Source organism: Hemitrygon akajei, chromosome 1 (genome assembly GCF_048418815.1).
Source record: "Hemitrygon akajei chromosome 1, sHemAka1.3, whole genome shotgun sequence".
Classification (NCBI taxonomy): Eukaryota; Metazoa; Chordata; class Chondrichthyes; order Myliobatiformes; family Dasyatidae; genus Hemitrygon; species Hemitrygon akajei.
Genome location: NC_133124.1, coordinates 131047355 through 131058852, shown reverse-complemented (window position 1 = coordinate 131058852; position 11498 = coordinate 131047355). Strand labels below are relative to the sequence as shown.

Genomic DNA, 11498 nt, shown 5'->3' with positions numbered 1-11498 from the left:
GTCTGTGTGTGTTGTTTGTTTTGTGTGTGTGTCTGTGTTGTGTGTGTGTCTGTGCGTGAGTGTGTGTTGTGTGAGTGTTGTGTGTCTGTGCGTGAGTGTGTGTGTGAGTGTGTGTGTGTCTGTGTGTGTGTGTGCGCTGTGTGTCTGAGAGTGTGTGTGTCTGTGTGTGTTGTTTGTTTTGTGTGTGTGTCTGTGTGTGTGTGTGTGCGCGCTGTGTGTCTGAGTGTGTTGTTTGTTTTGTGTGTGTGTCTGTGTTGTGTGTGTGTCTGTGCGTGTGTGTGTGTGTGTGTCTGTGCGTGAGTGTGTGTGTTGTGTGAGTGTTGTGTGTCTGTGCGAGTCTGTGTGTGTGTGTCTGTGTGTGTGTCTGTGCGTGAGTGTGTGTGTTGTGTGAGTGTTGTGTGTGTGTGTGTTTGAGAATGAGCTTCTGACGGGGGAGGGAGAGGAGGCTTGCTGTTTCCTCTCATGTCGACAGATCCCCAGCTTATTACCCTAACGCCACAGCTTGAGAGAGGGATAGTGTGATCACACTGCCATGCCACCTTGGATCTGCCAGGTAACACCATCTTCGACGTGGGCATCTCACTGCACACGTAATGTTAAACCATATCAAATTAGCGGGCTTAGTGCAAGGGGACAGTGCTCAGAGAACATCAGTAAATATTTTATCTAACTTGGAGATCTTCTCGCATTTAAAACGGTAAGAAAGTGGCTAATTTTAAATGCCTCTAGTCTGTTTGTTCTAAAACTAAACGCGAACTGGTGTTTTCTGGAAAATAATATATATTACAGTGGCAACTTTTTTTTTCTCCCTGCTCGTATTAAAATGAGCGATTGTGTGCGGCAGCGAGCGAGCCCGGGAGGCCGGCTCGGGGAGACTCACACTGTGGTTGTGCTCGGGGTCTATGTGATGTGATGAACAGAAAGTTGAACAGACCGCGGGGGAGATGGAGAGAGCCAAGTCAAATTCAATTGTAGAATTCCTTCATCAGCAGCGTGCCCGGGCGGGGGGAGGGGACTCTGTTTGAAACTAATACTGAACGGAGTAGCGGAGAACAACGGCAGTGGATGACAGGCGGACAATATTGTTCTGTTAGGATCTGAACTCTCTTTAAGATGCATTCAATCTACATTGGATTTTTTTTGGTTTGTATTGATTTTGTCTTGTTACAGGCGATGATATCCAAATAAAGTGAAGACTTTTATTCCATCTTCCAGGAGGTTGCATCGGAAGGAGTGGACACGAGAGGGGCGAGACAGGACGCGAACAGCCCTGTGTCGGATTATCGAGGGTCGTATGGATCTACTGCTAATCCGCCCGGGATCTGGTAGCATGCTAGCGCTGAGCCTGCTGCTCGCTTGCACTGGCGTGGTGTTGGGACAGAACGATACGGAACCCATCGTCTTGGAAGGGAAATGCCTGGTGGTGTGCGACTCGAACCCATCCTCGGACGGGGCCGTCACCTCTTCGCTGGGAATCTCGGTTCGATCGGGCAGTGCCAAGGTGGCGTTCTCGGCCGTGCGCAGCACCAACCACGAGCCCTCGGAAATGAGCAACAGGACCATGACCATTTACTTCGATCACGTAAGTCGCCCGAGTCCCGTCCGCCTGCTCGGCCGTGAAAATCCACCTCCACCCCCCGACCCCCTTCGTCCCTGCGCTCGGGGACCTGCCCGGCTACTCTGAGCTGGTGATCCTGCCACCCACCCCGCTATGAGACCCCCCCCCCCCTCCCCTGCTCAGCCCCACGCCGCCCAGCACCGCATCTCCGCTTTTCTATTACTGGGCGCGCACAACTGAGCGAAAACGATTGCGCTCCGGACGCGCAAAAATACTTGTAAACTAGTAGGTTTAGAGTATATGGGCACATTTTACAGACACCATGCCATATAGATAGGTACCACGGCTAACCGGTCAGTTTTATCTAACCGTTAACTTTCTTTCCCTGGCTCACGCCTATCGAACCCGCTCGGAGGTCCCCCTTGTCGGCGCCTTTTTTCAACTTAAACCGCTGTTTCGAAACACTTTAAATCTGTTTGCAAACCACATTGTTCATCCGATATAATGTTGTGCAGCCGTATCATGCACCGATCTATCGGTGAATTCTTTAAGTGGCCTCTGTCACCCCAGCATGGCATTTACCCTGCCTCTCATTCTGCCCTTCCCGCCGTGATCCCCGGGTTCAGACCGAACGGGAGGTGGGTGTGAGTGGGGGGGAGGGGGGCTGCAGAATACAACTCCCCACACCCCGGTCGCATTACTGGTACTGGCTGTGTGTTTTATCATGCTCCACCGCCGCCCTCCAAGTTCTGGAAATGTGTCAATCTTCGGTGCTCTGTGCACTCTTGCAGGTGTTAGTTAATATCGGGAACCATTTCGATATGAGGAGCAGTACTTTCGTGGCGCCGAGGAAAGGGATTTACAGTTTCAGCTTTCACGTGGTGAAGGTGTACAACAGACAGACGATCCAGGTAGATCAGGGCTGCTGTCCACAGTGTACAACCACTCGGCCCGCCGGTCGCCCGTACTGTCCCCCTCTGGGCGCGTTCGGTGCGCTGAAATGCCGTTAACTTTGTGAGCGGGGAAGGAGCGGGTAGACAAAGCGGGCGGCGTAAGCAAGCCTTTAACTTGGAGTGCAAAACAAACTCAGGCAGCAGCTGAGGAGAAGGATTGACCTTGTTTTGTGTTTTATTTTGCCACAGTTGCTGCCTGAATCGTTTCCTCCAGCAGTTAGTTTTATTTTCGCTCCAGATTCTAGTATTTGCGGGCTTTCGTGTCTTCTTGGGAGTGCAACAGATGCACCGACACGAGGGAAGGGTCAGGGCTTCGTCCTGTTTACGGCTACGGGCGGTGCAAGCCAGAGTTCGCTTTCAGCGTAATACACACAATATGCTGGAGGAACTGGGCAGGTCAGACAGCATCTAGCAGGGGTTCCGAACCTTTTTTATGCCATAGACCGATACCATTAAGCAAGGGATCTGTGGATCCAGGTTGGGAACCCCGAACGGAGATAATGTAGAGCCAACGTTCCACACAGCAGTCCCGATGAAAGGTCTCGGCCCTAAATGTCAGCTCTTAATTCCTCCCCATAGATGCTGCCTGACCAGCCGAGATCCTCCCGTGTGTTATGCGCGTGTTACTCTCGACTTCCAGCGTCTGCGGAATCTCTCGTGTTTATAATTTGCTTTCCGACGGATCACTGCAGCGGGGTTGGGGGTGGGGGGTGGTAGGGGGAGGGGTGAATAGTCGCGAACGTGTTACCGAGTCGCCAGAACTTGGGCGCGTCGGAGCAAGGGTGAAGATTGTAAGATTTCGTTTCTGTTCTGGTTTCAGGTAAGCCTGATGCAGAATGGCTGGGCTGTGATCTCTGCATTTGCCGGGGATCAGGATGTGACGCGGGAGGCGGCCAGCAACGGAGTGCTCTTGAATATGGAGCGAGAGGACAAAGTCTACTTAAAACTTGAAAGAGGCAACTTGATGGGCGGGTGGAAATACTCGACGTTTTCTGGCTTTTTAGTATTTCCTCTATAAAGGATAAGCAACCCCTCCCCCCCGTACAGAAGGGCAAATCGCCGTGTACATTCTCAATATTACGACGGAGCAACACGATTCTTGAACCAAAATCACCTAACTGCCGCGTAGGGGCTGAGCGGTTTCCTACCGATTAGAATAATTTATTTCAATACTGACAATTGCCTTGAGCAAGTAGGTCGGATGGACTGCACTTATCAAGTGAATTTATTGACAAGGCCAAATTCTGGCTGGAAGATAGAAGATGGATTTTCTTCCGGGAGGATTACTGATGGGACGAGTCAAACCTTCGTGAACAAGAGCGTATTGGCCAACTTGATGATCCAAACTGCATAATAAGATATAAAATAAAGAAGTTAGGGTTTTGATTTAAATGTTCTAGCAATGCTTTCTTTCGTGTTCGTATATAGCCTTAAGTAAAGAACAAGTCCAAATTCAGTGGCGTGTTTTCTTTTGAGATTTGGGGAAATTCATGTATCGTTTCTGTGGGTGAGCTCGTTTTGAAGAAGTGCTTCATTACAATTCTTTGCAGGAATCGGACGCAGCTCTTGTTCCTTCTCTTTGTGTTGTGGTCGGTGTTCTATGACCTTTGGGTGCCGGCAGAATAACCTATAGACTAATAACAACAAGACTTACAAACGGATGGTTATAATAAATGGACCCAATTATTTATTGATGTGCTTTTTTTTATCATCTGTCAATCAGTCCTCTGGCGCGCACGCAGGTATCTCTCCGCACAGAGGCAACAAGAGTTTAGCAGTGTTTGTTCGTGTCAATATGCATCTCCCCTTGCCGCTTACACAGTGACCAATGTGACTACAGAGAAGCTGGTTGTTATCCCTTGGGTCAAAACCAAGCGAGCTTTCTTTTCGTTCGGGTTTAAATAAAACATCACAAAATGAATCAATTCTCCTATTCTGACCCAAGTTGTGGCGTACTTTTTACCTTCACCAGTTGATGAGAATTTGTAACCCTTTCTGTCCATTACACGCGGTCGCCGAGAACATGATTAGTGCAGAGACCAATCTAATGTAATTAAATATTAAATTTCAAAACATATCAACTGCCAAGTGTTTAATCACCCGAGTAAGAACACGTAATTAACTGAATCATCCCCCGTCCATTAGCCAGAGTGACTGGTGACAAAGACTATCGATTTCCCGTGTCGGCGCATCGAGAAGAATATACTGTTAGGTTAACGCGACTAATGCTTTACCTGGTGGTTGTTCCCTTAATCAATGCAATGCTTGCCGTGGATAAAGAGGGAGAACAACATTTGTGCCGAATGCGCGATGCCTTGCCCGGGAATAAATCATACCTCATCACTATGATTTCCAAATTGAGATATACTACTCCGTTCCTTGGTCTGAATGGAAAACGGTTCAGGGTTCAGAGTTCACTTCTATATGTTCAACGATACTGTGGTAAATTCAATACATTTCGGCTTATCCGAGTATACCTAACAGGTTTAAGTTTATGGTAGTTTGCAAACAAAAGGCGAGCAATATTTATTGAGCGGAAGATTTCCGTGGAGATCGAAGAAATTGTTTTACAGAAGGTTATATCTTGTGCTATGTTAATGCCTTAAGGCCGGCAAACTATGTAGCACAATTTCCGTTTCCTAACATAACACAACAATAACCTCATTCCTTCTCATCTCGGGATTGGATTTGAATTGATCTTTCCGTTTACTGTACTCTAATACCAGGCATATTTACTTTATTGAAAAAAAGAACTGGGTAATTAATATGTAAATGCGTGCACGCTGTACCGACTGGAGCCATTATTCGGAAAGTGACTCTCATATTTCGCTTTACAACTTAACACAGTCAAATATTTTTACTTTGAAAATAGCCGTATTTCATACTCTTCAAATTACTTTCCAGCTTTATGAGCGTGAGACATTTTACTTGAAGTTGAAACGCATTTATATCACCTGCTGAATGTTAAAACGACAAACTTAACTTGATCATTTAGTATTTTTCAGTTGACGGGGTGTTGCTTAACTGTTGGGAAATTATTAACCAACTTTACTAAAATGTCTTTCTTTTATTCTTCTGCTATTTGGCTACATATCTGCTTCTATGTCTAACATTGAATTATTTAGATGGGGCAGTGAGCTTTTTGGAAATGAAACATTGATGCCAGGAGTGTTTCCAGAAATAGAATTTACAAAAGTGATGAAATTAATTGTTTAATTCTCCCTGGCGACTTCCATACCCACATTCGTTTAATGCTTCCTGCCTCCATTTTCCATTTTTTTTAACAATTTGGCTACAGGACTAAAAGAAATGATTTAAAGCATCGATTCTTGATCCAATGCCTGGTTAAAATAAACAGCCCAGGCATTATCTCATTCAACAAGGGGAGGTATATGGTGTTTTGGCTGCTATGAAAGCACCTTAAAGTTTACAGTCTGTCAGTATGTGAAAATAAACGCTTCTCCTGCTACCCCAAGGAACTGATCAATACTACATTTCCACCATGTTCCTCCCTTTCCATTAAATTGGTCACACATATTAGATATTCATTCTGGTGGGATGAGTGATCTAGTTTCATGTGAAAGCTTGCATGTTGTACTGAATTAGGGCAATTATTCAGAGAGTCACTATCACATTTTGCTTCAGAACTTAGCACAGTCAAATATATTTATTCTGAAAAGAGTTATATTTCTAAACCCCTTTAAATTGCTTTCCTATGTATGACATTCCCCAGTATAATCCAATCCATAATAATTCCCTCAGACTGATAGTTCTGCGTGGTGAGTTTATGAGAACGAATGTATTTTAATGTGCATGCATAGGATAATAATCGCTCGAATGTCAGACAGTATACACAGATGAAATTACATTGCTGTTGTTCTGAATTTCTTAATATTAACAGGCCATTGCTTCAATGTAAAGTATTAATTATATGGTAGGGGAGATATATTTACTGAATGATCAACCACTGATTCACACTTTGGTTACAGGTCCTGAAAATTTATACTGTGAAAATAAAGTGCTGGTTTAGTCCAATAATCTTGGTGGAAGGGAACTTTGCATTATTGAATAATAGAGATAAATTGCAAAAGCTGCCAAAAAATTACTTTTTTTGCAACTTAACTGAAATATTCTGTGGGCCCAGAAGAGGTCTTTTAGTTCTGTGGTCATAGCGCTGATCTTCAATACACATTTCTTACTGAGTCAACCCACATTTGAATGGTTCCCAGGAATAATGTGCTCTGTGGGGTGTCTCTCATGCAACTAAAGCTCCGGCAGTTCTTGCAGATATGCTGTTGCTAACACAGATTTTATAACAAGCAGTTCAACATATAGGCACTTCAGAGGCACTCAGGGAAAAATGGTGCTCCTAAAAGTTACAATGAGATACTACAAATATTAATATTGGAAGCTGAAAGCAATTACAATATTTAATCTAAATATTTTAAATGTTACGTTTTTAGTGATGTCTTTGTCAGCCTGTCAGCCTGTGAAATACACAATTTCTATTTCACACAGTCACTGCTGAGTTTAAGTAACAACAGTTAAATAATGAAGTTCCATTTTCTCCTGGAATTCCAAAACAAACTTTGAATAAAGCCACACCTCATGGATCTCAAGTACACCTACCAGCAGGTAACCTCCATTCTGTCTCTCGGATATACTATAAAGGAACGTCTTAATGCAAGTCAGGTGAATAATTTGATAAAGAAAGTTGAAGAAAATAGTATAATATTCTGATGATCTATACCTTTTAAACAAGCTTTCCACTTTATGAAACAAAATGAAATATGCTCGTTTTCTCTCCGAATATTTTTGAGAAAGACGTTTCAGTACTATATGCTACGGCTTTTGAGGGAATACTTTTAATTTCACTTTTTGAGATGCCACTCAGAAATCTGATTTTCTCTACAGGTCATTTTTTCTTTCCGACTCCCTCCAGATGTTACAATGTTGGGTGGTATTTCACTGCTGAATAATTCAACTCAATGTTTATAAATATTATTACACCAAATGAAATCATGACAATCATATTTCACCCATTTCTTATTAATTCTCAATTTCTTATCTACACTTGTACCAAATTATATTTCTTTTTCTTTGTTTTATTTCATTTATTATAATCCAGCAGATGCTGTTTGATGCTCCATAGTCATCAGACACTTATTAATAGTCTTACTCACATAACGCAGGTACTTTGCTTAATAAGAGCATGTTTGTTGACTATAACGTATGCTTTGATAATTTTACTAAAGATTGTGTAACTAAGGAAGAGTGCTCCCTATATACACCCAATAGGCACTTTATTAGGTAATTCTTGTACCTAATAAAATTGCCACTGGGTGGAGGTTTGTGGTATTCTGCTGCTATAGCCCATCCACTTCAAAATTCAATGTGTTGTATGTTCAGAGATGTTCTTTTGTTCACCATTGTCCGAACACAAAGTTATCTGTGTTACTGTTGCCTTCCTGTCAGCTTGAACCAGTCTGGCCATTTTCCTCTGACCTCTTTCATTAACAAGGCGCTTTTGCCCACAGATCTGCCACTCACTGGATGTGTTTTTAGTTGTTCACACTTTTTGCTGCAAACCCTAGAGCAGGGGCTCCCAACCTTTTTTTATGCCATGGACCAACACCATTAAGCCAGGGGTCCATGCACCCCACAATGGGAAATCCTGCTCTGGAGACTGCTGTGTGTGAAAATCCCAGAAGATCAGCAGTTTGTGAGATGCTCAAACGACCACATCTAACACTAACAGCACTGGACAACAAAGATTCTGCTTCCTGTATATTTTTGGGTGTATCTTATGGATTCTGGCCTGCTGATCATGAAAATCAGCATGAAATTTTCTTATCGCCCACCATTTAAAAAAATGAGTTAAATTTGTTATTTCAAGTCGTAATTCAAGTCAGTTACAATGTTGCCCACAATGTAAGCTGGAAAGTTTTCTATCTTAGGCAGGGTGGATGCTGCATGGCAGGACAGGGTTTAGAAAGGCTATAGAAGCATCAGGCACACACTGATCTATGTATTGTGTTTACATGTATATCGGTTTGTGATCACGTTAATGGGCATGCTCTACACATATAGCATATTGCATGTACTCATTATAATAAAGCAATCGTACTTTAAGGAGTATTTATGATAGCAAAACGTCTCGCCAAAGTTCCAACAGCCACAATACTTTCTGTCATATTTGTGGTGAGTATACGCTTAAATCTCGAAGACGGAGCATGACTCCTCTTATTAAGAAAGCCTATGAACTCTACTTTAGGTATGAAATTGATGACCAGCACAAAGCCTGGGCTCCTCACATGTGTTGCACAGCATGCTCTGTCGATCTTGGAGCTTGGATCGGGGTCTCGGGAGTCAAAGCTGTTTGCTGTCCTGATGATATGGCGAGGGCGGAAGGATCCTGTGATAGACTGCTACCTCTGTCTGACCAGTGTGTCTGTGTAACGCCCTGGTTCACATTTTCACTGTTGTACTGCAGGTATTTCATTTTAGCAGTTCTGTAAGAGCAGTCTGTCCTGCTTTCCGCATGCTTGGGTTTGAGCTGAGATAAGAGGCTTGATTTTCAACTTAGGAACGAGCTGTCAGACAATCAGGACAGTGGAATCGGGAGAAGGTTCTGGAGAATGATGGGCTGAAGGTATTGATTGGTGGAACCTGGAAGAAGACAGGGGAGAAAAGATGGCTGAGGATGCCATCTCTGTCGCACAAGATGCTTTGTGCAAATCAATGGCTTCAAGGAGGAAAAACCAATACTCCCATGGGAGATTTTGACTGACATTTGGAAGGTGATGTGGGCTTTCACATTGACCGAGGATCGAGCGTGTGAGTGACAGACAAGTTCAAGATGAGCTCCAATTTAAGTGCACATTTGACTCTTTAAGAGTAATTGGCCCTTTCTGTGTTTTTACTTTCTTTCATTAAATCACTGTTTGCTTAAACTAACATTCTTAAATATACTTTATATTTGAATGCAGTGTATGATCTGTTATTATTTACCAGGGGCAGTAACTCACACAAACCAGGGTTTGGGTGGGTGAGACATCAATGCTTCATGGGTTTGGCTGGACCAAAGCTGTATACACTATCGATATATAGCAGATGTACAACGCTGGAGAAAGGCAGGTTTGTCGCCATGGAATCCAGTGGCTGTTATTGAGGAGCTAACAAGCCTGTTTTTCAGAGATGCCCAGTATAAGGGGATTTCATTTGTGGGGGCTTATCTGGGATTGAGTTAGTTGGATGCTGTGTGATAGCCCTGAGCATTGATCAAGTGGGTGTGTTTAACCCTGTGTTAAACTATTGTCCGGGAAAGTGATTAAGGTAATGGTTATGGATGCCACAGGGATTGAGTGTTGGTGTGATTCAAAGTGACTACCTGTAGCCAGTGCTTGTGTTTTGAGCTGAGTGGATATCCGCAGCTCAGATGAATTGCTGCTTAGGATTTTAAGTACCGTTATAGCATTGGGAAAAGTTATGATCATGAAAGCCGGTTTGACAAAATGGCAGGCAAAGACTTTGTTTTAGTTCAGACTAGCGCTGACATAACAGCAGTGGATCTGCCCAGTATCATTGGAGTACCCGGAGATGCAGGGCCATGGACCATCCATACTTTCAGAGAAGGGGGGAGTGCAGACGAGGGTGCTGAGTTGAAAGTCAAGTTTCCCGTAGCTGAGGGTGGAGACTTTAAAGAAAATTTGCTCTCGTTTCAGCGGAGTGAGGTTAAGGAGTTGTTTGATGTGAAAGGTCTACTGAGTCCTTCAGCTGCTGATTTAAATTCTGAGCTTGTTTTGCCTACTATATCACTGGCTGATAATTGCAGAAGTATATCTGCAGAGAACCAAAGTTACTGCAGGCTAAGTGTGTTCTCTGGGATCGAGCCCACAACTGATGTGGAAGAAGAATATGAGGCTTGAGCTGAGCAGACATCTCTGTTACTGGATGAATGGCAGCGCTCAGATAATATGAAAAAACGGAGACTGGCAGAGAGTTTAAAGGAGCCGGCAGCTGATATAGTGAGATTCCTCAAGGCAGAAAATCCATTCACCAAGTCAACTAATTACCTGCAAGTTCTGGAAGATGCATTTGGCACTGCTGGAAGTGCAGCCAATCTTAGGATGAAGTTTAGGAGGTAGGAGGGAAGTTGTCTGCCTATGTTTTCAGGTTGGAGAAGTTGCTGCACAGTTTGTGCCACAAAGTGGGCATTCAACTGTCTGAGGGAAATTGCTTGAGGGTGGAGCAAGTTGTGAAGGGGTACGCTGTCACATGATGTGGTTTCTCTGTGTATTTGAATGACCCGCAAGATGCGCCCTCCTCCATCTTTTACCGAGTTACTGAGGAAAGGTAGAGAGGAGGAACATGTGATGGAGGAGCAGGAGGCCTCCGTTAGCATGATACAGTCTTCGGTAGTGGCCTCTGTTGCTTAACTTACCTCTGATGTTCCACAAGGGGGGGGGGGGCGTATTTGTGGCAGATTTGAGAGCTGAACTATCTTGGTTAATATCGGCTGGTGCTGTCACCAAGCCTAACAGAACCGATAAGGGACGGGTCCACTGATGGGACGTACTAAGGTGAGGGCCACTTCTGAACTGGGCCCTTCAGCAGAGAAATGACTCCTATTTTCGGTTACAACGGTGGAGAAGATGGTCATTTCAAGCAGGAGTTTATGCTAGAGCCATGCTTGACACAGGTTCTCGTTACTTTGCTTTATGGATCCCTTTGCAACTGGTATTTGACACATTTACCACTGACACCACAGAGTGCCCTTGAGATCTGGGGGCTTAGTACTAATGAGTACATACACGATGGCTACTCGTTGTTGAAACTGGAGATTTCAGAAGCAATTGTTGGAGTAACTGAGACTATTGACACACCGGTGTTGGTTTGCCCGGATCCGGTGGAAAAAGGTGGAGCTTCCATTCTTGTGGGAACAAACACTGTCGTTGTTAGAAGCTCCTGGGAGCATGCAGGGAGTG

General features: G+C 44.1%; 1 protein-coding gene across 4 annotated transcripts; it reads left to right on the top strand.

Annotated features, from left to right (window-relative positions):
* Positions 1–280: 280 nt before the first annotated feature.
* cbln2b (cerebellin 2b precursor) lies at positions 281–4201 on the top strand. 4 transcript variants are annotated; one of them, XM_073051730.1, is made up of 4 exons: positions 281–697; positions 1216–1582; positions 2350–2469; positions 3332–4201. In XM_073051730.1, exons 1-4 carry the CDS (start codon positions 594–596, stop codon positions 3527–3529), a joined length of 789 nt encoding a protein of 262 aa, XP_072907831.1. In that variant the 5' UTR covers positions 281–593; the 3' UTR covers positions 3530–4201. The 4 variants fall into 4 exon arrangements, with proteins under 4 accessions (XP_072907831.1, XP_072907860.1, XP_072907841.1 ...); XM_073051759.1 differs by having other exon boundaries at positions 283–553; XM_073051740.1 differs by having other exon boundaries at positions 283–553; positions 1171–1582.
* The last annotated feature ends 7297 nt before the right edge of the window (positions 4202–11498 follow it).